Below are 27,573 nucleotides of genomic sequence, written 5' to 3' on the forward strand. Positions count from 1 at the left end.
ACCTATAGCAAAAGACATACAAACCAAAGACATATTTATTCTCTGCAGTTTATTTTTCTGTATTGAGTCAGAAATTAAATCTATAAAAAAAGTTTTATGTGCAACAGTAGTTAAAGAAATGATGAGTATCACATCAAGAACTGTTACACTGGTTGAAATCAACATTCATAAATATTTATTTACCATATCTACAGAAAAAAAAAAAAAAGACACTTGAACCACCAAAAAGTACACCATCCGGCACAATTGCACTTTAATCTAGGGATAGATTTTTTTTTTTTCCTTTTTCAGCAGCACTATATGATTTCCTTTGTTATTAAAAAGGGAAAGATTAACTTTTTATCTCAGGAAACTGGAAGGTATGAATGCAAAAGGAAATAATCTCTAAAAACGCAACTAAAGACTTGGCTCCAATGTTACAAGCTCAACCCCATCACGTACGTTGTCAACTGGAAGACCTCCATGAGTTTTCTGAGGTTCTCCACCTACTGTACGAGTTGTTGAATGCTTTAATACAAAAGAATGCATAAGACATCAAAACAGGTCAAATAAAAAAAAAAAAAAAAAAAAAGTAAAAATACCACCCAAGACACTTAAGATTGGTGAACATAGATTTTTCCCTAAAGATTTTAAAGCCACGGTGACTGCTGTGTCATCGCTGCAGACCTCTAGTAGGTGTTACAGCAATGGCATCAGTGTTGGTCTTCGACCCCTCAATGGATGGTCATCCGAATATAAAACATCTAAAAAAATGTGTTCATCAGTCATGTAACTTCTTGATTTACAGAGGAACCATTTATATTTCCAGACTGTTTTGTTTAAATGGTCAGACATGAAAAAAAGCTCACGTCGGGGGAAACCTTAGTGATGTATCTGTGTCAAAGTAGATCGTTAGCCTTTTTATTAAGATCCTACACAGACAAATGTGGCAAAATAACCACTGTATGTCATGAACATTTTACAGTAGTAGAAAGTCACCTTGTAAGAAGCTCATCCCAGACAGAAATGACTTTTTTTTATTCTCAGCTAGGGCAGGATGCACCGATGCATCTTGTCATTCTGCTTATTGAAAACGAAATGAAAGTTGGCTTCTATGCAGTGGCATGAAGAATGAGACGTGGACCAGATCGGATAACAGTCATGTGCTATATACATTGTGTGGGGGTGGAAAAGATCCGTTAAAAGCTGCTTTTTCTTTAGGTATTCATTTAGATTGAATGTAAGACAAATAAATGTTAATATCATAAAAAAGTTAGAACTTTAATTGCTTTGTTGATCCCTTCTATGTCAGACGGGCCTGCGCCATATTGCCATAAAGGAAAAGTCCCCTGACAAGAGCTCTGGGTTTAATATATACACATAGGCGTAATACACACCATAGGTTTGGGAGGGTGACTCCACTCACCAACCCATCCAGCATTACACTTTCTCAATGTACCAAATCAATAGAGCAAAGGATTGATCCTCACACTCCAGTGTACAAAGATAGAAAATAAATGTACAATAAAAAGATGGGATAAATAAGAAGCGGTTTCTTCGTCTTGAACTCTTCTCCAACTAATAACGATGCAGCACTGTAAGCCGCCCAGAACACCCCGAACAGCTGCAAAAGAAAAGCACAGTAACTTGGGTTACAATACTTGGAATTCAAGCCTTAAAAGGGTTTTCAGAGATTTTGATACTGATGACCCATTGTCCAGACATCCGTGATCCCCACCGATCAGCTGTTTGAGAAGGAACTGGGGCTCCTGTGAGCACCACGGCCTACTCCATACATTGTATAGCGGCTGTGCTTGGTAACACAGCTTATCCCCATTCACGTCAATGCGGAAGAGCTGCGCCTAGGCCATGTGACTGATGAATGGGACGTCACTGGTGTAGGGAAAGCAGCGAGAAGGCCATGGTGCTACTGCAAGGGCTGCTGCCTTCTCAAATAGCTGATTGGACCCCCACTGATCAGATACTGATGACAGGTCATCAGTATTAAAATCTTGGAAAACTCCCTTAAAGGCTATGGAGACATTTGAATGCAGTTTTTAATACTGGACTTATTTGGGGCTAAAAAACATTTTTCAGTTTATTAATAGATTGCAACCATCCTCTGTATCCTTGCATCTTTTCATATACAATGCCGACTGCTCTTTCTGCTTCACAGAGACAAGTGTCAGAGGAGATGACAGCTCATTCTCTAGCCTCATCTCTGCATTCCTGGGAATTAAATACTTATTTAAAAGGGTTGTCTCACTTCAGTAAATGGCATTTATTATGTAGACAAGGTTAGTACATGGCACTTACTAATGTATTGCCATTGTTCATATTACCTCCTTTTCTGGCTTGATACATTTTTCCATCACATTATACACTGCTCAATCCATGTTACGGCCACCCTACAATCTATCAGCTGTGGCTGTGCTTGCACACTATAGGAAAAATGTCATGCCACTGCACTCTCCTACGGTCTCAGCCCACAGAGAGGACGGTGCCTTTTCCTACAGTGTGCAAGCACGACCACTACTGCTGGACTACAGGGTGGTCATAATCATGGAAATGAGCAGTGTATAATGTGATGGAAAAATAAATTAAGCCAGCAAAGGAGGCAATATGGACATTAGTAATTGTATAGCGGCTTTGCTTGGTATCGCACCTTTGCCCCATTCACTTCAATGGCGCAGAGCTGTGCCTAGGCCATGTCACTGATTAACGTGACGTCACTGGCCTTGGGAAGGCAGTAAGAAGGCCACGGAGCTACTGCAAGTTTTTTCCTTACCTTTGTCTACATAAGTGAAATTTACTGAAGTGAGACAACCCCTTTAAGCTGATTTCTTATCATTACAATAACAATTTAGCTTAAATGGGTTGTTTGAGATAACTAAGAAACCTGGGCAAGCCCTAAAATTTATTTTATTTCTTTAAATCATGTTATACTCACCCCTTTCTGCAGCGTCATTCTCTGCGGCACTGGTCCAAATCTTCTGCCATCACCACTGCAACCAATCACTGCCCTCAGTGGTCTACTGCTGAGGACAGTGAATGGTTGCTGCAGTCACATAACCATCTCAGCACATCATCAACATTGTTATGTGCTGGGACGGGGACTTTGACTGCTGCATTCAATCACTATCCTCAGCTCCCCAAAACAGCTCATCAGTGGCAGTGTCGGGTGTCAGACACCCACTGATTTGATAACCTATCATAAGGATAGATAATCCAGATCTGTAGCCCAGACAACCCTTTTAGTAGGGATTGACCGATTATCGGAAGTACAGATATCAGCCGATATTAAGGATTTTGCAGTCGGTATCGGCATCTAACCTTGCCGATAATGCGTATAAAGCGAATACTAGTGAGCACTTATGGAAGCGCTCATTAGTATGCATCGAGTGTCAGGAGCATAGAAGAAGCGCATCAAGCGCTTCCGATACTCACCCTCCCTGGTCTTCTTTGATGGGGCCCGAACTGCACTGTCCTGACACCGTACAGCGTCAGGACGTAGTGTGCGCACTATGACCTGATGCTGCACGCTGTCAGATGACAGTGCAGCGCGACGCCGGAGATGAAGAGGAGCCGCAGCGCAGGAGAGGTGAGGAGTTTTTTTAATTTTATTCATCTGAGGTCTGATTGGGGCTAAATAAAGTCTGATCTGAGGTCTGATAGGGGTTAATTAAGTCAGTTAGGCTAGGTCTACACGACGACATTTGTCGCGCGACAGATAGGGCGCAACAGTTGTCGCGCGACATTTTGTTGCACCAATGTCGCTCGACAATTTTTATAATGGCAGTCTATGGTGTCGCACTGCAACATGCGACATGTTGCGACTGCGACACGACAGTCGCAGAAAAATCCATCTTGAATGGATTTTCTGCGACTGTCGCATCGCAGTCGCAGCATGTCGCATGTTGCAGTGCGACACCATAGACTGCCATTATAAAAATTGTCGCGCGACATTGGTGCAACAAAATGTCGCGCGACAAATGTCGTCGTGTAGACCTAGCCTTAGAAGCCGACAGTGCTATATATAATGGGATATCGTACCGATGATAAATGCCCAAGATGTGGAGCCATGTCTGCTCACCTGACACACTTGATGTGGAATTGTCTGCGACTACGTAGATACTGGAATGATGTGGCAGACCTTATTACGAAGGTCTACGGAATTACGATTGATCGTTCCCCTTTATTATGTATACTGGGTTATGTTTGTGAACTGACAAGGTCCAGAGAGGTTAAGTTGGCAATTCAGCGTATCCTAGATCAGGCTAGGAAGCGGATAGCATCCCGGTGGATTGTTCCCGATCCTCCAGAGGTACAGGATTTGGTGGGGGCAATACACACCCTGGTGCAACTTGAGAGTTATGTTTATCAAAAGAGAGGGAACAACAAAAAATTTAACAAAATCTGGTGTGCCTGGATTGATCATTTTCACATCGTAATTTAGTAATTAGTGTTTTAGTTCAAGAGTAGACTATGGCGGTCACCTGTAACAGGCAGGCTAGGGTATACCAAAAGAGTAGAGTACGTGTGTTTTGGAGTGCATGTAGGAAGAATGGTGGCCGACCTATATCCTAACACCTGCTGTGGAATAGTTCCAAGATGGACTGCACCTGGACTACGGAGCTTGTGAGGGGGGAGGGGTGGGAAGGGTTCTCTGTTGTGTTATTTGTAATGCACAAAAAAGAAATCTCAAATAAAAAGATTTGATCAAAAAAAAGTCAGTTAGAAGGGGGGATGGTGTGGAAATTGGCATTTGGCACTAGTATATTATAAATGTGAATTATAAATTGACTACCAACTAATAAAGGCTTTATTAATTTCATTTATAATATACTAGTGCCAAATGCAAAATTTCCACCACCTCAGTGACTACCAACTAATATAATATATATTATAATATATAAAATATTGGTATAAATTATCGGCCTGAAAGTTCACCAATTATCGGTATCTGCTCTAAAAAAATCTGCCGATCCCTACCTTTTAGGGCACCCGAGTTGTGTTCAACTATATTTACTTGAGAAATAAATTCAATATCTTTATTTAAAACATTTTCAGAAGAGTTTTTACAATTATAATGTGACTGCTAAGGGGTTAAAAGGGTAAAACGGCTCTTAGACCAGATGAGGTGTACTTACTTTGGAAATCTGCGTCAGAATGATTGCATAATCCTTTTTGAAAGTTTGCTAGTCTCTCGCCTTTAGAGAAAAGTTAGGAGTTCACTGTATTCATGTAATAAACTATCTCCACAGCTTGTAGTTCGTGTTGAGCGACTTCAATCCGAATTTCAGGGAAAATTCAAAATTTGCCACAAAGCCGAATTTCCTCATGCTTCATGGTAACAAATCAATTTTCCCTGAAATGCAGGGGGGGGGGGGAATCATACTCGCCTCATCCATTTGAGCGCGAAGAGGCCGCCGCGGCCATCTTGATTAAAGATCCCGTGCGAAATCTCGTGCGCAGTGACGTGTAATGTCACCAAGCCGGCCAGCGTGATGAAGTCATCACGCGCTGCACAAGATTTTGCACAGGATCTTCAATCAAGATTGCCGCAGAAGTCTCTTCACGCTAAAAATGGATAAGGCGAGTATTTTTATTTACTTTTTTCACCGATTAACCCCCGAAAGCCCTAATTTCATACAGCGATGAACACGGCATCAGAGGTGTCTATTGACGGGGGAGGTGCAATCGCTGTTCCCCATGATTGTGCCCACTACTCACAAAGAAATGCACTTCATGACTAAGTATTCTAAACTTTGTGATGAAGTTTTCTCAACTTTGCTCATATCCACTTGTAACAATCAAAGTGAGATTTCAGCAGCAGCAAGGTAAAGGTGAGGGGAGACTGAGTTTAGTTCCTAAATACACTGGACTCAAAAGCTCTATAGGTGCCTGGAATCCCAGAAAACCCCTTTACCATCAGTCAGAAATATTTTCTAAAAGGATTGTACAGCCACTCTGACATGGATTTTTTAAAGTACACCAGTGTCATCAGGTCAACCCATTTAATAATATTATGCAGCTTCGACTGTGAAATCTGATTCCAGTTCCTCTTTAAATGAGAAAATTCTGGTGGTGGGCAGATTCCACAAGAGGGAAGGTTACGGAGTTTATCTTCAGCATCCAAGAACTTTGCAGTATAGGGGTATATTACACACCTTCTTTTGTGTGGAAAATCCACAGTGTAATACAGTACCAACTAAACTGATGATATTTTTGAAAATCTCATCTACATGGTGCTGAAATGTTCCTGCGATGCAGATTCTGAAATTCATAGCATGTAAATTGTTTATGCATTTTTTGTAATGTGCTTTTTATTTTTTTAACGTTTAACGAACATAAGAGGCTACTGCAGTAATTCACAGTAATTTGTTTACGTATTTTATTAAATATCCATGTACATGCCTTTAGATAATAAGTAACATGCCATTTTAATACATATATTACATTTTACAAATAACATGATTCCTAGTGCTCCGGTATAGCGTCACACTAAAATAAAACTAAATCAGATTTTTTTTTTTACATTTTTATCAGTATTTCACTTGTAGACACCTTACCTTGATTACTGTAGACACGATTTCAAAGGATCCAACAACTATAAGGGCAGGGACGATAACAATTAACGGAAGTAAGGAGTATCCTATAACACCAAGCACCTGTCCATAAGACACCTACAGACAGAAAACACAATGAAATGAATGGCAATCATATAATTTGCTCTAGATTTCAGAACCTGCATCAATTCCTAGCTGCGCAATATTAGTTATTTTTATCTTCATGAAAGTAAAACCATGTCAGAATTACGTAACACATGCACAGGAAGTGGAAAACAACAGGATATTAAGTGTAATAATTTCAACAGTTATAGAGGGACCATTCCTAATAAATATGTGGTCATGTGAAGAGATAGAAAAAGGGGGCGAATTATCAAAACTGACTTAGTTGCACATAGCAACCAATCAGATTCCTTCTTTCATTTTCCAAAGGAGCTCTGAAAAATAAAAGGTGGAATCTGATTTGTTGCTACATCAGTTTCGATAACTCTCCCCCAAAGTCTAGCTACAACTTTCCATAAAGCAACAGTACAAGCGAAGATAAGAAACTTTGTATTATGTGTTAGAGAAAAATGCCTCTTTCTTAACTAATCAGGCTTGTTCCCGCCCACCCCGTCTTAACTGTTCAGTCACTCTGAATTTGCTGATCAAATCCATCTCCAGAGAGAAGTAGAGCTCAAAGCTTCACTGTAAGATCAGGTTATACAATATGCTGTCAGTAGAAGTCACTTCTTTTCTCTGTGTGCCTTGCATGGGAGACATCAGCTGGTCTCCTGCCATCTCTATAGACTTCTAAAAAGACCATGTAACCTGATCTCTCAGTGAAGCTGAAAAGCCTGGTCTCCTCTCAAGAGACGTATTTTATATGTGAATTCAGAGTGACTTAACAGTTAAGGTGGCAGTGGGGGAAGAGTAACTTGGTAAGTGAAGAAAGAGGCATTTTTATTATTATTATTATTAATTTCCTTATCTCCACTTATACTATTGATTTATGCTAAAGTGTTTGTATTCGGAGGTACACTTTTTTTGACTAGATCACAGCCAACCACACATCAGACCATAATCCATTACTAATGATATTTAGAGGTATTCAGCAAGTCTGTCATAGTTAATACATGGTGCACTTTACGGCCACCTGCACGCGTTGCAGTATGCGTACCAGAAAAGTGTATAAAATTACACAAATCTCATGTACACTTTGCAGATTTTTTTTTTCTGTGCGGAAACTGACCAGTCCTAAGGATTTCCAAATCTGCAGCATGTCAATTATGTTTGCAGTCATAGGTGCAAATTTCAATGGAAGGGTGAATTCTGCATCTAATCCGCACCAAAATCCACAATTAGAAATTGCGGATATGCTGCAGAAATACCAAAAGAAAAAAAACTACGTACAGAAATTCATGCTAATTTTATGTGCCTACACCTGCACACGAGTGGTCTAACAGCACAAGTTGCATAATAAGCATGTCAATTGAACAGTATACAGTACAGACCAAAAGTTTGGACACACCTTCTCATTCAAAGAGTTTCCTTTATTTTCATGACTATGAAAATTGTAGATTCACACTGAAGGCATCAAAACTATGAATTAACACATGTGGAATTATATACATAACAAAAAGGTGTGAAACAACAGAAAATATGTCATATTCTAGGTTCTTCAAAGTAGCCACCTTTTGCTTTGATTACTGCTTTGCACACTCTTGGCATTCTCTTAATGAGCTTTAAAAGGAAGACACCTGAAATGGTTTTCACTTCACAGGTGTGCCCTGTCAGGTTTAATAAGTGGGATTTCTTGCCTTATAAATGGGGTTGGGACCATCAGTTGCATTGTGGAGAAGTCAGGTGGATACACAGCTGATAGTCCTACTGAATAGACCAGGGGTGGCCAACCTGTGGCTCTTGAGCCGCATGTGGCTCTTTGCTTCTTCAAGTGCGGCTCTAGCTGTGGAGCCGGGAAGCAGTCAGGCCGGCTCACTCTCCACCCCATGCTCAGATCTCTTTTCCTGATCGGGCACTGTTGCTACTTTGCAGGTCCAGCTCACTCTCCACTATGTCCTGATGCACACAGTGTGAAAACGTAGTACGTGGAAACACGCACTACGACCTGACGTTGTGCTCATCAGGTCACAGTGGAGAGCGTGTCAGACCTGCAGAGTAGCAGGTGCCCGAACAGTAGCCCAGTGTCTAATCAGGAGACGGAAGAGATTTTTTTAAATTATAGAACTGAGCGTGGGGGTCTGATCTAAGCATGGGAGGTTCTGATGTGAGCAATGGGGGGGGGCAGATGTGAGCAATGGGGGGGGGGGCAGATCTGAGCAATGGGGGGGGGGGGCAGATCTGAGCAATGGGGGGGGGGCAGATCTGAGCAATGGGGGGGGGGGCAGATCTGAGCAATGGGGGGGGTCAGATCTGAGCATGGGGGGGGTCAGATCTGAGCATGGGGGGGGTCAGATCTGAGCATGGGGGGGGTCAGATCTGAGCATGGGGGGGGTCAGATCTGAGCATGGGGGGGTCAGATCTGAGCATGGGGGGGGGGTCAGATCTGAGCATGGGGGGGGGGTCAGATCTGAGCATGGGGGGGGGGTCAGATCTGAGCATGGGGGGGGGGGTCAGATCTGAGCATGGGGGGGTCAGATCTGAGCATGGGGGGGGGGGTCAGATCTGAGCATGGGAGGGGGTCAGATCTGAGCATGGGGGGGGTCAGATCTGAGCATGGGGGGGGTCAGATCTGAGCATGGGGGGGGTCAGATCTGAGCATGGGGGGGGGTCAGATCTGAGCATGGGGGGGGGTCAGATCTGAGCATGGGGGGGTCAGATCTGAGCAGGGGGGGGTCAGATCTGAGCATGGGGGGGTCAGATCTGAGCAGGGGGGGGTCAGATCTGAGCATGGGGGGGTCAGATCTGAGCATGGGGGGGGTCAGATCTGAGCATGGGGGGGGGTCAGATCTGAGCATGGGGGGGGGTCAGATCTGAGCATGGGGGGGGGTCAGATCTGAGCATGGGGGGGGTCAGATCTGAGCATGGGGGGGGGGTCAGATCTGAGCATGGGGGGGGGGGTCAGATCTGAGCATGGGGGGGGGGTCAGATCTGAGCATGGGGGGGGGGGGTCAGATCTGAGCATGGGGGGGGTCAGATCTGAGCATGGGGGGGGTCAGATCTGAGCATGGGGGGGTCAGATCTGAGCATGGGGGGGGTCAGATCTGAGCATGGGGGGGGGTCAGATCTGAGCATGGGGGGGGGTCAGATCTGAGCATGGGGGGGGTCAGATCTGAGCATGGGGGGGGTCAGATCTGAGCATGGGGGGGGTCAGATCTGAGCATGGGGGGGTCAGATCTGAGCATGGGGGGGTCAGATCTGAGCATGGGGGGGTCAGATCTGAGCATGGGGGGGTCAGATCTGAGCATGGGGGGGTCAGATCTGAGCATGGGGGGGTCAGATCTGAGCATGGGGGGGTCAGATCTGAGCATGGGGGGGTCAGATCTGAGCATGGGGGGGTCGGATCTGAGCATGGGGGGGTCGGATCTGAGCATGGGGGGGTCAGATCTGAGCATGGGGGGGTCAGATCTGAGCATGGGGGGGGTCAGATCCGAGCATGGGGGGGGGTCAGATCTGAGCATGGGGGGGGGGTCAGATCTGAGCATGGGGGGGGTCAGATCTAAGCACTGAGGGTCTGACACTGGGAGTCCGATTTGTGTCGTCTGATCCGAGCATTGGGGTTCTTATTTTGGGGGTATGATTTGAAGGTCTGATGAAGTTCGGGGATCCTATTTTAGGTCAGATGAGGATTGGGGATCTGATTTAGGAGTCTGATCTGAGGTCTGATGAAAAATATATTTTTTCTTTTTTTCTCTGGTAATGAAAAATAAGAAAAAAATATTTTTAATCAGACCTCACATCAGATGAAAAATCTTTTTTTTCTTTTATTTTTCTTTGTTTAAACCTAGGTGCATCTTGTAGGGCAAAAAATATGGTGACTCGTGTTTAAAGGGACTCTGTCACCACTTTCTAACCCACCCTTTTAAAACTATTGTTCTCTCCATGCCGCCCTTGTGATTACAAAGGTGTTGTTATAACATAAATTTGTGTTATAACAACACCTTTGTAATCACAAGGGCAGCATGGAGAGAACAATAGTTTTAAAAGGGGGGGATAGAAAGTGGTGACAGAGTCCCTTTAAATGTATAGCTTGTGGCTCCTGGTAGTCATACATTCTTTTTTTTGGCTCTTTGTGTCTGTAAGGTTGGCCACCCCTGGAATAGACTGTTAGAATTTGTATTATGGCAAGAAAAAAGCAGCTAAAAACGAGTGGCCATCATTACTTTAAGGAATGAAGGGTCAGTCTGAAAAATTGGGAAAACTTTGAAAGTGTCCCCAAGTGCAGTCACAAAAACCATCAAGCGCTACAAAGAAACTGTCTCACATGCGGACCGCCCCAGGAAAGGAAGACCAAGAGTCACCTCTGCTGCGGAGGATAAGTTCATCCGAGTCACCAGCCTCAGAAATCGCAGGTTAACAGCAGCTCAGATTAGAGACCAGGTCAATGCCACACACAGTTCTAGCAGCAGACACATCTCTAGAACAACTGTTAAGAGGAGACTGTGTGAATCAGGCCTTCATGGTAGAATATCTGCTAGGAAACCACTGCTAAGGACAGGCAACAAGCAGAAGAGACTTGTTTGGGCTAAAGAACACAAGGAATGGACATTACACCAATGAAAATCTGTGCTTTGGTCTGACAAGTCCAAATTTGAGATCTTTGGTTCCAACCACCATGTCTTTGTGCGACGCAGAAAAGGTGAACGGATGGACTCTATATGCCTGGTTCCCACCGTGAAGCATGGAGGAGGAGGTGTGATGGTGTGGGGGTGCTTTGATTGTGACACTGTTGGGGATTTATTCAAAATTGAAGGCATACTAAACCAGCATGGCTACCACAGCATCTTGCAGCGGCATGCTATTCCATCCGGTTTGCGTTTAGTTGGACCATCATTTATTTTTCAACAGAACAATGACCCCAAACACACCTCCAGGCTGTGTAAGGGCTATTTGACCATGAAGGAGAGTGATGGGGTGCTGCGCCAGATGACCTGGCCTCCACAGTCACCGGACCTGAACCCAATCGAGATGGTTTGGGGGGGAGCTGGACCACAGAGTGAAGGCAAAAGGGCCAACAAGTGCTAAGCATCTCTGGGAACTCCTTCAAGACTGTTGGAAGACCATTTCAGGTGACTACCTCTTGAAGCTCATCAAGAGAATGCCAAGAGTGTGCAAAGCAGTAATCAAAGCAAAAGGTGGCTACTTTGAAGAACCTAGAATATGACATTTTCAGTTGTTTCACGCTTTTTTATGTATATAATTCCACATGTGTTAATTCATAGTTTTGATGCCTTCAGTGTGAATCTACAATTTTCATAGTCATGAAAATAAAGAAAACTCTTTGAATGAGAAGGTGTGTCCAAACTTTTGGTCTGTACTGTACATGCAATTCATATTTTATCACATTAGATGGAGGAAAGGGAAGGATGAGCTGAATCTTTGCAGAAGACAACCCAATGTTTTACATGCAGCCATTTAGAAACATTATACCAGTATTTACTTACTTCCCCACCCAGGACTCGTGCCAGTAGGAAGATGGTAAGTGATCCAAAGATCCAAATTGTAATGATCCAAGACACAACCTTTATACAATAGATAAAGAAATATATGTAATAAATCTGTTGTTAGTGTTTTAGCATTTTCCGAAGTTCAAACAGCAAAATATCTTTACATATAACTGCACAGAGAACATCTCAGAGGAGAAACCTGACTGCATCCACGCTAACAGATCCACGCACACATAGGTCAAAAAAAGGCAATCAAGGGGCGTTTACACAGGGGAGAATACAGTTATACAGGGGGAGGGGGCTCCATTTTAAACCCAAATGATATAAATGAAAACTGATTAGAGTTTAGAAATATAAGCTAATGTACATGAAGTGTCACACTTCTGGTTCTTGGTTGTCAGTGGAAACAGAGCTTGTTGTCAGACCCACCCTTAGTAGCTTAGCTAGGCAGATCAGTCCACCATCTAATGTGTATGGGGGGCTTACAACTGTAACCAGAAAGAGGATGTCAGGAGAGATGAAGATCCAGCAATTGGATTTTGTTTTCCGTTAGATAAACCACTGCCAGAGGTCTCTCCCTGTTCAGGACATGCTTGGCTGAGCGAGCATGTGTATGGAGGGGTTGGGAGACACATATAGTATGCTGAATGATAGCTATTTAACCCCTTCTACCCCAGGCTAGTTTTTGCTCTTTTGCCCAGGCCATTTTTTGCAAATCTGACATGTGTGACACATTGTACTTCATGATGGTCATAAATCTGAGTCAATATATTTCACCTTTGTGAAAAATTCCCAAATTTCAATTTCTCTACTTTTATAACAGATAGTGATACCTCATAATAGTTATTACTTTCCATTCCCCATATGTCTACTACATGTTTGCATCATTTTGTGAATGCCATTTTATTTTTTGGGGACGTTAACCAAGAAATGGATTTGTTTTATTTTTTATTTTTAACAACATTCATCTGACAGGTTAGATAATGTGCTATTTTTATAGAGCAGGTTGTTTCGAATGCAATGATACCAAATATGTCTACTTTCTATGATGTTTGTTTCAGTTTTACATAAAGCATTTTTTAAAACAAAAGTTAGGTTTTTGTATCTCCATTTTCTGAACGCCCTATTTTATTTAAAAAAAAAAAAGTTTGCCGATCGTCTTGTGCAGGGCTCATTTTTTTTTTGCAGGAAGGCCCTTTCACACGGGTGAGAATTCAGTGCGGGTGCAATGCGTGAGGTGAACGCATTGCACCCTCACTTAATCCAGACCCATTCACTTCAATGGGGCTATGTACATGAGTGGTGATTTTCACGCATCACTTGTGCGTTGCGTGAAAATCGCAGCAAGCTCTATATTGTGCGTTTTACACGCAACACAGGCACTATAGAAGTGGATGGGGCTACGTGAAAATCACAAGCATCAGCAAGCAAGCGCGGATGCAGTGCGATTTTCATACATGGTTGCTTTGAGACGATCGGGAAGGGGATCCGATCTTTATTATTTTCCCTTATAACATGGTTATAAGGGAAAATAATAGCATTCTTTATACAAAATTCTTAGTAAAATGTCCATTGAGGGGGTTAAAAATAATAAACAAATTTAACTCACCCCATCCACTTGGTCGCGTAGCGGATCTCCTTCTTTCTTCTTTCTTCAGGACCTGGCTAAAGGACCTTTGATAATTTTTGGGCACATGATTTTTTTGATCATTCATTATTACACTTTATGGGGGCAAGGTGACCAAAAAATTGGTTGTTTTAGCGCAGTTATTATTTATTTATTTTATACAGAGTTTACCAGAGGGATTAGGTCATGTGACTTTCTTAGAGCAGATTGTTACGGATGTGGCAATACTCAATATGTCTACTTTTTCTTATTTAAGTTTTATACAATAATAGCATTTTTGAAAACAAAATAATGATATTTTAGTGTATCCATAGTCTGAGAGCCATAGCTTTTTTATTTTTTGACCAATTGTCTTTGGTAGGGGCTAATTTTTTGCGGGTTTGATTGGTACTATTTTGGGGGTATATGCCTTTTTGATCGCTTGGTGTTGCAATTTTTGTGATGTAATGTGAGAAAATTGCTTATTTTTTTTACACAGTTTTAATTTTTATTTTTTTACAGTGTTCATTTGAGGGGTTAGGTCATGTGATATTTTTATAGAGCTGGTTGTTACCGACGTGGCGATACCCAATATGTATATTTTTTTAATGCATTTCACTTTAGCACAATAATAGCAGTTTTGAAACAAAAAAAATGATGTTTTAGTGTCTCCATGTTCCGAGAGCTATAGTTTCTTTTTATTTTTGGGGCAATTGTCTTAGGTAGGGGCTTATTTTTTGTGGGATGAGGTGACTGTTTTATTGATACCATTTTGTGGGACATACGCCTTTTCTATGGCTTGGTGTTGCACTTTTTTTGATGTAAGGTGACAAATTGCTATTTTATAATTTTTATTTTTTTGGTGTTTATCGGACAGGGTGAATCATGTGATATATTTATAGAGCCGGTCATTACAGACATGGCAATACCTAATGTGTGTGTGGGGGTGTTCATTTTTGGGGGTCTGATCCCCTCTGTAATGCATTACAATGCATCTGTATTGTAATGCATTGCCTGTTAGTGTATAACTCAGTGTCATACACTAACAGGTTGCCTAGGAGACTCAGCCTGAGACTGGATTTCCTGGGCATCCGTAGAAGGCATGTTTCCAATGCTGTGTAAGGCATTGGGCAGCCTCCTCACGGCATCGGGCTCCCTACTGACACAGAATCCCCGCCACAGCAGCGCGGGGACTGGATGCGCTCCCTCACTCGACACAAACCCCTTCTATGTCGCGGTCAGCGCAGACTGTGGCATAGAAGGGGTTAAACCTCCAGCATTGGCTTTTACAGCGATGCCGGTGGATACAGCAGGGGCCCAGCTACGAGGGACTGCCGGTTCCAAATTGCGGGAAGTGGCTTCCATGACGTAATAGTATGTCATGTTTCGTGAAGGGGTTAGCTTTCCCTACATTAGATAGTGCCTAGGGTACAGATAATACTTCCCAGAATGCAAGTCTACAGAACACAGTCTGAACAGACACTGAGCTAGTATGGAATACTGGAAGCTCTCAGACCATAGAGGCTGCCCCATAGGATAGGCACCGGATACATAGTGCTGCGTACAAACAAAATTAGGCTCTGTTCATTTCATGTTATGTGAATCAACTCAGTGTACACAACAGGTAGGTAAGCTTCCCCCAACATATGCCAAACATAGCCATAGACCCCCCATTTAAAGGTAATCCGCCAGAGACTTGCCTAGCCAACGGTTTGCATAGACAAACTGCTATGGGTTACCCGATTAACACAATTTTTTTTTTTTATCCGAGTCTTTGTCCGATACTTTAATATACAAATTAGGTCTTTGGTGAAATGAGGGTGTCGCCACTGCTCTTGTTGCACCCCAGCCCTGTGATCAGCCCTTCCATCGCTGCTTTGCCACTGGTTGGCCCTGTCTGGGGTGCAAAAACAGCAATGGTGACACCCTTATTACCCTGATCGCCTAATTTGCATATTAAAAAGAATCTTCAACTTGGGAACAGAGATTTAGAACAAAAAAGAAAAAGTATGTTAATGAGAAGAACCACAACTAGTGACTGCTGACTCTTCAGGGTGATTTTTTTTTTTTAACATTGTGGTAGTTTGCCATTGGACATATGCCACTGTATGTCATGTATACTCGGATTTTTAACCAAAGCGTGATATGAACAGAGCCTCACCCACGCAATTTATGTCACTAAGCATAGTCATAAAAGATGGTCAACAGCTTCAGGAAGATGAATGCTTTAATAAGGTCCACAAAAACAACTTAATATGAAGACAGGGCCAGACCCCGAAACAAGCAGACTTCAATAAAGCTTTCATCTTCCTGAAGCTATTGGTAATCATGTGGGTCTTTTTTCTTTACTATGTTTAGTGCAAATGTTCCCACACACCAACATCTGCTGCCACACAGGGAAACTGGGAAGTGCAAATAGTTGTTGTGACTAGGTCAGGATAGGAACTTCTCTGTACTCCTAGTGTACTACTGTGTAGCACTCATTTTCTCAGCGTATCACCATTCCATGTTGATTTGTTTCAATAGTTAATCTGTAAGATACTGATACCACGGATCTAAGGTGCCACACACAAAGCATCATCAGCTACGAACAGGGGGAAGGGGACATGAATGGTAATAGAAAGCTGGTAAGGAATACCAGATTACTGAGATAACACTGCAGAGATAGTACTACAAAATGCAAATTCTGTAAGGTGGGTCAACACCGGGCCAATAATGAGCGCCAGCTGACAACATACAAGTCACTTGGCGCTCATTCAAAGGGCCTTTCACATAGCCCAATACAAAATGAATGGGGATGAACGATTGTCGTTATTACATATCAGTAGCACATCCCGAGTCACATGAAGCATATTAAGCGGACAGTATGTCTCAGAGGGCATACGGTCATGTGCAAGAGGCCTTACATGGGTCAATTATCGGTACTATTGCCGAAGTCGCTTAGTTCAAAACTTCGGAATAATGCTGCACGGAGTTCCATCTCAGTACAGTATTAGAATGTATAGGCTCCGATGAGCCAAAGTAAGTTATTCACAAAGTTGTGCGTGACTTCGTTGAATAACTTCGGTAGTTGATTTTTAAAGTGGAAAACCACTTTAAAACTTGAAACCGAACTCTGCTTCGGTTATGACGGAATGCCTCTTATAGGCTTCTCTGGTGCATACCGTCATAGAATTCCATTATGGTCTGTGGTAGCGAAATCCATAACAGGATTCTTAGACAACCCAAACCATGTACGCCAAACTTGACAACACAAGTTCGCTCAACACTAGCTATGAGGCAATTATAGCAGTATCTGACCACTCACATTGTATATGTGACATACTTACCCTAAACTGGCCATACAGGGAAATCATTGAAAAGAACAAAACAACAGCAAGCGGTCCCCAGAAGTCAGGGTTATCTCGTACAACTTGTCTGTTGAATCCAAGGGATGGCATTGGCATAAGAACGCATCGGATTTTGTAGTAAATGTCTTTAAGGTCTATATCCAGCTCCTCCCTGCAAAACAAGATATCAAACTGAAATGAGTTTGCCTAGTTGGAGATATAACTGTGTATGGGCGGCTTGACCATGCTGAACTGCTGACAGCACTAGGAACTTTTATTCTGCCAGATTCTTCAGCAAGTGCACTGGAGGCAGAGCTTCACTGTGGAGGACTCTCTGCACCAAGCTGTTTCACAGTCCCTCCCCTCTGCCCTGAGTGACAGCTGTAGTCTCTAACCAAGTGACCACTACATCAGTCACTCAGAGCAGAAGGTGTAAAACAACTCCATGCAGAGAGCACTTCACAGTAAAGCTCCGCCTCCAGCACACTTGCAGGAGAAGAACCTGGCAAAATAAAACTTCATATTCACACTACTAAAGATAAAAGCTTGTCCTGCTCTTCCTATCCCCTTCCTAGAGCTGTCAGTAGTTTAGCATGGTCAAACTACTTTAGACACAGGGCAGATGAAAGCATATGAGCAATGAGGATTCGACTGTTAGGATCCCCACCAATAACAAGAGCAGTCACGGCACTATGCACGTTTAACTCTTCTGGGGGACTAAGGGGACCCGGTCTTGTAATCAGTGGGGGTCCCTGTGGATATAAGTTGTAATGGTGGGACAACCTCTTTAAGGCCCCTTTCAGATGAACGAGTGTTATGCTCCGAACTTGCAGCGTGAATATGCGGCAGCTCCTGTCCTGACCTCCCTAGTACTGACGGGGTCGCAAAGCATTATATTGATTTATGATGCTATGTAACCCTTACAGTTCTAGATAACACTGACATAATGCTGTCAGTGTTATCCAATACATTTCAGAACTGTAAGGCCGCTTTCAGATGAGCGAGTGTCACTCTCTGGACTCGCAGCTTAGCACCCTTCCCGAACTTCCATCACTGCCGGGGTCGGATAGCATTATATTGATTTCTGATGCTATGTAACCCATAGAGCTCTAGAATGTATAGGATAATACTGACAGCATTATGTCAGTGTTATACAATACATTTATAAATCAATATAATGCTATACGACCCCAGCAGTGCTGGAAGTCAGGACGGGTGCTGCGCTGCAAATCAGGAGCGTGACACTTGCCTATCTGAACGGGGCCGAAGGGTTACGTAGCATCATAAATCAATATAATGCTAGGCGACCCCGGCAGTGCTCCGGAGTTCAGGGCGGGTGCTGTCCCTGACACACGATGCGAGTCAGATGCGTGGGACTCGATTGTGTGAAAGGGGCCTAAGGGCCAAGCAGTGCAAACAGAAAATTCTGAACTTTGTGTTGGGGAGATGGGGTTAAATCTCATCTCAGCTGCAGGAGACAGGACACGCACTTTAAGGCCAACGCTCTGCCAGCTTCAAATAAATCTAGAAGAGGAATGAATGGGGAGATCTCTGAATCCATATGAGGTCATGGGATAAGCCCTTTAAATTATCATCATGTCTGCCAATGTCACATAAGCATAAACTATGTGGCAAGTCCTAAAATGCAACTCAAGTACACCTTCAGATCACATTTACCAGCAGGCAAATCCTACTTACAACTGTATAGTCCTAGTAGATCCTCAGCTATCACAGAAGCCTGCTATCTGGAATCCACTTACTGTGGGATCCTTTGCTTTACAGCCACTGTTAACTTTCGTAGTTTGTCCGTAGTAAGGCACCCGTACCTAAAGCAACCCTAACCTAGACTTACAGCAGAGGCTTATTGTCTTCAGGGTCATTTTCTTCCACTTCTAGTAACCACCCGTATCCCCTCTGTCGAAGAAACGTTGTTGCTGTAGATTCTTTCGTGAAATCGCCACCAAGATTCAACTTTACATCAGGTGCAGCTATGGAGCCACTAAGGTCTACAAAGATGAGAAAACAGAAGCAGATTAAGGCAAAGGACACAATGTCAGGTTTAGCTCTACTTGTCTCCTGATAAAGTGAAGAGGCGCTCCCACTACAGATAATGAAGGCATATGGGCAAATCTAGTGAGTGCTGAGCTCTCAGTAATATGCAATGACACCTCCTTAGCTCCTTGGGACCATGCACCCCTCTTCTAAGGCTTGGGATTGGCACTCAGAAGACCAATACTAATCAGATATTTTTAGCATGTCCAACATCATATACTGCAGAAATAACTGACATTTTTATGCATTTTTGTTCTAAAAATTCTCAATTTAGCCAATTGGCAATTTGAAATAGAAGACACACTGGGGCAGATTTGCTAATCCTGTAGACAACGTAAACTTAGACCGTCTGTCTATACATGCACCAGATTATGCCAAAATCTAGGTGCACTCATAGTAGTACCTAAGAGTAGGACACCGTTTGTAACCACTCTCCACTGTGAACAAATTCTTACAATTTTCTCATGCCATTGTGGACAGAGCCCTCTCTCCTACCAGTACCAGTACTCATATTAAGGCTCCATTCAGAGGACCGTATGGCCACGTGCCCGTGTTGTGGACCGTTAAAAATGGATAATCTATCAATTTTTCATTTTGCATCAGTGTGTGCATCCATTTTCTGGCTGTTTAGAATCATGGACTTTTTAAATCCCAACCCCTGTAGTACCCTCCTTATACATAATGCCCCCATAGTGTCCCTTAGATATCCAATCGCCCCCCAGTATATATAATTTACCCCCATTGTGCCCTCAGTACTTATAGTTCCAAACCCCCCGCCAATTCCCCAACCACCAATTAAAATAAAATTTGGGCAGCCGCCATGTGAATAGCCTCAGACTTTATTTAAATGGTTGTGAAAAAGGCTGTGTGAATGAGCACTAAATGACCAGACACTTTTTCATGATTTAGCCCACTCTCCTTACTACAGCCACCCCCGTGTGCCGGCTTCCCCTGCCTGACTTGATCTGTATCGCTCTGGCGCGCCACTAACCAACCAATAACAAAGTTCCTTGCTGTAAGGAGCTTTGTTATTGGTTATGTCAGGCACAGGCAGCATCGCTGAGCTCACTGCACTGATGAGTGTGGGGGGAAAGTCTAAGGCGTATTGGTACACCTTAGACCTTTTCCAGGGAGTAAAATCGCCTGTACAAGTGTCTATGACGCTTGTTCAGGCGATTTTACTCCCTGGAAAAGGTCTAAAATGTACCAATACGCCTTAGACTTTTCCCCCACACTCAATTATTGCGATCTCTGGCTACAACAGCCTGACTTAACTGCCAACACAGCAACCCTTTTCTTTTTGGAGAGGTGGTTAGAAACTAGCAGTAACCCTGGGGCTCCATTTACTGACAACTGTGTACATACGCTTCCAGAGTCTAAATCCTGTGGTCACGACACTGGGAAATATAAATATAACCCGCTGCTTCTTTTCTTCTTATGAGTTACTGACATACTGACCGGTTCAGCAGGAAAATGTACATTCTTAATATCCACCACAGAGCAGATACCAGGCAGGTAGGGCTGCAGCTATCAATTATTTTAGTAATCAAGTATTCTACCGATTAATCAAACGATTAATAGAGTACTCTAATAAGAAAAAACTAAATTAAAAGAACGTTTTCTATAAAATAAAATAAACTCATCAGCCCCCCTGCCATCAGTCTCCTTCCCCCCCCCCCCAGTGCCATAAGCTCCCCCTCGGTGCCATCAGTTGCTCCACCCCAGTTCCTCCTCCAGTGCCACCAGCTCCCCCTCCAATGCCATCAGTGCCAAGTCGCAGCACCAGTGAACTAAAATACTTCCCTTTCCTGTAGGGGTGATGCCGACACTCCAGAGATCTTCCATCCTCTTCTTCATGCGCTGCACTGTCCTCCTGACGTCACACAGCACCAGGTCATAGTGCGTGCTCGTGTGTACATCAGGATCCAGTGCAGCACTGTGCGGGCAGGCGAGTGACCACCAAGCGTGAGTAATAGCAAGCTCTTCACTCACACTCCATGGTCACATGGCACAAACGAATCATCAATGCAAAAAATTAGCATCAAGGATTTTTTAAAGGGGCTGTCCGAGTTAGGCTACTTTCACACTAGCGTTCGATCGGATCCGTTCTGAACGGATCCGATCATATTAATGCAGACGGAGGCTCCGTTCAGAACGGATCCGTCTGCATTAAAATGCCAAAAAAAAGCTAAGTGTGAAAATAGCCTCGGACGGATCCGTCCAGACTTTCAATGTAAAGTCAATGGGGGACGGATCCGCCTGAAGATTGAGCCATATTGTGGCATCTTCAAACGGATCCGTCCCCATTGACTTACATTGTAAGTCTGGACGGATCCGTACGCCTCCGCACGGCCAGGCGGACACCCGAACGCTGCAAGCAGCGTTCAGCTGTCCGCCTGTCCGTGCGGAGGCGAGCGTAGCGGAGGCTGAATGCCGCCAGACTGATGCAGTCTGAGCGGATCCGCTCCATTCAGACTGCATCAGGGCTGGACGGCTGCGTTCGGGTCCGCTCGTGAGCCCCTTCAAACGGAGCTCACGAGCGGACACCCGAACGCTAGTGTGAAAGCAGCCTTACGGAAAAAAAATATATAGCACTGTAAATCTGATCGTCAGCGATATATAACTAAGATAAGCAAGCTTTAGGCAAAAAAATATCTATTTCCTAATTTCCCTGGTTCTCCTCTGGCTCTTTGTTTACTTGCAATAAAAACAATCTCAGCCCCTCCCCCAGCACTGCTAAGGGAGTGATTACAAGAGCTGCCCTGAGTGACATGTCTGCCTGATGGGAGACTCTGCAGCATGTTGTATGTGTAGGACTACAAGTTCCAGCTGTATAATGACACTGCTAAGGGAGTAAATACAAGAGCTGCCCTGAGTGCTGGGAGACTCTGCAGCATGTTGCATGTGTAGGACTACATGTCCCAGCTGTATAATGACACTGCTAAGGGAGTGAATACAAGAGCTGCCCTGAGTGACATGTCTGCCTGATGGGAGACTCAGAAGTAGGGCTGCAACGATTAATCGATGTAATCGATTATATTCGATAACTGGATTCGTTGTCGACGAATCCAGTTATCGAATAATCGCCGATTCGTTGCTATGCGGGCGGGCGGGCGGTCGCTGCATCTTTATTTTACCTTTTTACAATGACGCTCCTGTAACAGCCAGGCAGAGCGGACGGCGGCGTAACGTCACTCACTCACTCCTTCATTCATGAGGTGGGCGGAGCAGGTGCGTCACGTGAGTGAGTGACGTTACGCCGCCGTCCGCTCTGCCTGGCTGTTACAGGAGCGTCATTGTAAAAAGGTAAAATAAAGATGCAGTGATTAGTCCGACTTATAAGCATCGGGCCAGGGCTGTTATGGGGAGGGGGGAGGATCTGTCTATGGCACTGCTATGGGGAGGGGGGTCTGTGTATGGCACTGCTATGGGAAGGGGGATCTGTGCACTGTTATGAGGAAAGGGATCTGTACACTGTTATGCCCATAACAGTGCACATATCCCCCTCTCCATGACAGCGCCACCCACAGATCCCCCTCTCCATAACTGCGCCGTCTACAGATCCCCCTCTCCATAACTGCGCCGTCCACAGATCCCCCTCTCCATAACTGCGCCGTCCACAGATCCCCCTCTCCATAACTGCGCCGTCCACAGATCCCCCTCTCCATAACTGCGCCGTCCACAGATCCCCCTCTCCATAACTGCGCCGTCTACAGATCCCCCTCTCCATAACTGCGCCGTCCACAGATCCCCCTCTCCATAACTGCGCCGTCCACAGATCCCCCTCTCCATAACTGCGCCGTCCACAGATCCCCCTCTCCATAACTGCGCCGTCCACAGATCCCCCATAATAGTGTCGTCCACAGATCCCCCATAATAGTGTCGTCCACAGATCCCCCCATAATAGTGTCGTCCACAGATCCCCCCATAATAGTGTCGTCCACAGATCCCCCATAATAGTGTCATCCACAGATCCCCCATAATAGTGTCGTCCACAGATCCCCCATAATAGTGTCGTCCACAATTTGTTTTAATATGGCCTTTGAACATAATTTTTCAAGTAAGATCATATAAACCTCTCTGTTTTGTAATTTTGTCGTTTTTCCCCGATTAATCGATTAATCGTAGAAATTAATCGGCAACTAATCGATTATTCAAATAATCGTTAGCTGCAGCCCTACTCAGAAGCATGTTGTATGTGTAGAACTACAAGTCCCAGCTGTATAATGACACTGCTAATACACACAGGATCTTCCCCACTACCTGCAATGCTCTGCAGAACGTCTCTTTCAGCTCCTGTGCCCAGCATTTGTCTCCTCACTGCCTGCAGCTACACAGTAAACACTTCAGCCCTGAGTCTGTGCAGCTGAAGGGGTTAAGAATCCTGGGAAAGAGCAATAAGCAGCAGCAGCAGTGCAGGGGGCGTGGCCAGCACAGTGACTTGTGCCTAATTATCAGAGCAGGGAGAGAAGCTGAAATCACAGGTCATGTGACCCTCAGTGAAATCTGAGAAACCAGCCACTGGAGATCAAGTGAGTTAATTGGAAAGCTGTTACATTTGACAAGTTAGAAACATAGAAAGAATAAAAAAATAACTTGGACAACCCCTTTAAAGGGAACCTGTCACTATCATAATGGCCCCCAACCGCCCAGAGTACCACTCAGTCCTGGTCATCATGTTCCAAATTATCTTTCTGTAGATCTCATTGCCACAAAACCACTTTATTCCCCCCATTAGTCCTATGCAAATGGACTGTTTGAAGTCAAGGAGGCAGCAAGCATGGTGCTCCAAGTCAAGCTTGCCGTGCCCCCACCCCGTCTCTATGAATATGGAATGATAGGTGTCTGGGCTGCTTCACTAGGAGATCACTGCACCAGCAGTACTGCAGGTATACTGCAAAAATACTTCTGTGCAATGGCCTAATCATTGCACAGTAAATAATACTTTTTAAAGGAAAACCCCTTTAACTGGCGTTTGTAACAGGTTAAAGGACACTGCCAGACAAAACCGGAAACAAGGTTCTGATACAATCACGTCTCCTACTTTCTGATAGGTGCGACGCTGTCATGGCGACCATGTACAACAATATCTACTTCCTCCCTGGCTTTAAAAGGGTTGTACGATTTTAGAAAAGGGGACTCCTGTCCATGGGCTGTGCCTAGCATTACAGCAAGCTCAACCCATGAATAGTGGGTATATATGTGGGTGCATCAATGTGCGGTATTTGGTCAGTATACGGCTACATACAGCTACCATTTTTTTTCCTGTGAATTATTTTAAGTATAAAATGAAGTAGCTTTGAACATGATCTTCATTAAAAATCTTCTTTTGCGTCTACAGCTTCTACGCACACCTATGTATCTCCGTGGTTATCTGATCTCTACGTTCTGTAAACCTATGAAATGTACGTTCGCACATAAGGAAAAAAGGGTGGCAGCTGTCAAGTTAAAGAGTTGTCATGTTTCTGAAAGAAAAAAAAAAAGACCATCAAGTAATGCCCGATCGAGTGCAGACGCATGCGACTGCTGCAGCCAACCAGTGTCCTCAGCGATCACATGCTGTACTACTGGCATCACCACTTAGCACTGGTATTGTATGGGTCATGTGCTGCCAGCTAAGACTGCTGGGAATGTCCATGCACGATCGAAGAGAGAAGTAGTATTTTTATTTTTTTGTTTGGGGTTTTTTTTCCCCTTTTTCCCCCCCAGAAGCTGGATAACCCCTTTAAGGTATATAGCTACGCTAGAGTCCATTTGACAGAGTTGTTTTTTTCTATGTTTGTATGGATCCAAACATACTTTGTGCACACATGATTGATTCAACTGCTAGAATCAATTCGCTCATCCTTAGGGCTCATGCGCACGACCATATGTATTTTGCGGTCCGTAAAAACACGGATGACTTCCGTGTGCATTCCGTATTTTGCGGAATGGAACAACTGGCCCCTAATAGAACAGTCCTATCCTTGTCCGTAATGCGGACAATATGAGGACATGTTTTTTTTTTTTTTGCAGAACAGAAATACGGAAATGGAATGCACACAAAGTAACCTACGTTTTTTTTTGCTGACCCATTGAAATGAACGGTTCCGCATAAGGTCCGCAAAAAAAAAAAGGAATGGACACGGAAAGAAAATGCGTTCATGTGTATGAGCCCTTACAGTCACCTCATTTCTAAGTAAGGCTTGACTAGAACCTAACTTGTCAAAATGGAAACCATAACAGATTGCGGTAAACACAAGAGAACACCAGAATTTGGGGGCCATTCACACAACCGTATTGTTAGTCTGCACACGATCCGCATTTTTTGCAGATCGGATGCTACCATCCATTTCAACGGGGCCGCAAAAGATGTGGACAGCATACTGTGCTGCAGCCTCACAAAAAGAACGTCTTCCATGCACACGATCACTATCCCTGATTTGCAGATTGCAAACTGATACGGTCGTGTGAATGACCCCTTAGGCTGTATTCACACGTCCGCAATGTGTTTTGCGGATACACGGAGACACGGATCCGCAAAACACGGAAAGCGGCAATGTGCTTTCCGCATTTTGCGGACCGCACATTGCCGACATAATAGAATATGCCTGTTCTTGTCCGCAATTGCGGACAAGAATAGGACATGTTATATTTTTTTGCGGAAACGGAAGCACGGATGCGGAAGTGCGGATCCGCGAATGTGGATGCGGACAGCACATTCCGTCCCCATAGAGAATGAATGGGTCCGCACCCTTTCCGCAAAATTGCGGAAAGGATGCGGACCCATTTTGCGGACGTGTGAATGGAGCCTTAGGGCTCATGCACCCGACCGTAGGTATTTTGCGGCGTATCCTTGTCTGCATTGCATACAATAATAGGACATGTTTTATTTTTTTGCGTAACGGACATGTGGACATGGAGCGCACAGGGAGTTATTTCAGTTTTTTGTGTGAATGGTTCTGCACACGGGCCACAAAAAAACCCAAAAAACGGACATGGACAAAAAAATATGTTGGTGTGCATGAGCCCTTACTCTGTCTGGCTGTGGGGTCTTCCATTAGGGTCCCTATCAGATGTGTTCCCAAGCTACATATTATACAGTATAGGCAGCTGAACAAAAACACATCCGATCGGGACCCAAGGATAGAAGATGCCAGGAATTTATGAAGATTCCAGAGAACCACTTTGGTGGGTCGTATGGTCAAGTGTTGACCACCTGACATGCCAACGTCTTTCCATTTGATTAAGCAGAAAATGTGACTCGTCAGAGAAGGCAACATTTTGCCAATCAACGGAGGTCTAAATTCGATACTGCCTGAAAAATTCTTCTTTTCTGTTGATGCAACTTTGTTATCAGAAGTGTCTGCTTCGGAGCCCCAGACCCTGAACTGTTCTGTTAGACCCACGTCTGGTAGCCCCTGGTTTGTTTTGGCGGTGAGCTGCTCTACTGTAGTGCGTCAGTCCGCCCTCACTCACTGTCATAGCCAACGTTCACCTATCACATCGATGGCACGTGGTGCTCCACACTTTCCACGTCCCTTATTCGCAGTGGTGCCATTAGTCCACTCACCATACACTTTCACCAGAGGCAACAGCTCACAAACTGCACAGTTTTAGAAATACCGCCACCCTTGGCCTGAAAGCCAATATTCATCCATTCTTGCAACTCTGATAAATCGCCCCTTTTACCTTTAGGATATGTGTGCAGACAACCTATCACACCCCTTATATACCCACCGAGCCAGCTCAGCACACGTGACTTACTTCATGATGTATGCAATGTTAAAAGTAGGAAGTGGGCATAATAATGTGACTCCACTGTGTGTGTGTGTGTGTGATATATATATATATACACACACACACACATACATATATATATATATACACACACACACACACACACACATATACACACACACACACTGTATGTGGGGGAAACCAGCTCACCCCACAAATCCTGAGCAGTCACATGTATTGTCTATCTGATTTCCTGTATATAAGCAGCACTGACCACACAGAACATAACAAGGTGGGAGACCACACAGTACATGGAGCTCCCTGTGTATGTATTATCTAGATGCACTGTTAGTCAGCAAAGCAGGAAGACAGGACTTCACCAGAGGTAATGACAGCGCAGCTCCGTGTGTCAGGACTAGGCCTCACCTTCTGCCTCCGTGGACGACACGAAGGTGAAGTCCCCCGGGTTGTTGTTATGGGGGAGCAGGGAAGGGCCCGGCGGCTGCATCCTCCTGCTGCTGGGGGTGATGTTGGTGACGGCAGTGACGTTTCAGGCCAGCTCCACAGGCTCTACGTGGGGAGGAGAACGCCGCGACGTCACGCACATACCAGGACAGCAGCGCCCCGCCTTCCGCTTTGACGTCACCGCCTGACAGACTGCCAGGTACAGAAGGAAAAGTGCAGGACTGACTAGAAGCCCAATGCACTGCTGC

At 44.3% G+C, this 27,573-nt stretch overlaps 1 protein-coding gene across 1 annotated transcript; it reads right to left on the minus strand.

Annotated features, from left to right (window-relative positions):
* Positions 1-34: 34 nt before the first annotated feature.
* On the minus strand, positions 35-27,573 carry YIPF4 (Yip1 domain family member 4). Its single transcript, XM_044290538.1, has 6 exons — positions 27,287-27,573; positions 18,942-19,095; positions 17,090-17,261; positions 12,152-12,229; positions 6,552-6,665; positions 35-1,603 (listed from the first exon to the last, which is right to left on the minus strand). Exons 1-6 carry the CDS (start codon positions 27,366-27,368, stop codon positions 1,466-1,468), a joined length of 738 nt encoding a protein of 245 aa, XP_044146473.1. The 5' UTR covers positions 27,369-27,573; the 3' UTR covers positions 35-1,465.

Source organism: Bufo gargarizans, chromosome 4, assembly GCF_014858855.1.
Source record: "Bufo gargarizans isolate SCDJY-AF-19 chromosome 4, ASM1485885v1, whole genome shotgun sequence".
Lineage (NCBI taxonomy): Eukaryota > Metazoa > Chordata > Amphibia > Anura > Bufonidae > Bufo > Bufo gargarizans.

Coding starts and splice junctions, on each gene's coding strand:
- YIPF4 (XM_044290538.1), bottom strand. CDS start 27,368: ATGCAGCCGCCGGGCCCTTCCCTGCTCCCCCATAACAACAACCCGGGG. Junction 12,230..17,089: donor CCCTGTATGGCCAGTTTAGG/GTAAGTATGTCA, acceptor TATTGTATAAAG/GTTGTGTCTTGGATCATTAC. Junction 6,666..12,151: donor CACGAGTCCTGGGTGGGGAA/GTAAGTAAATAC, acceptor TTCTGTCTGTAG/GTGTCTTATGGACAGGTGCT.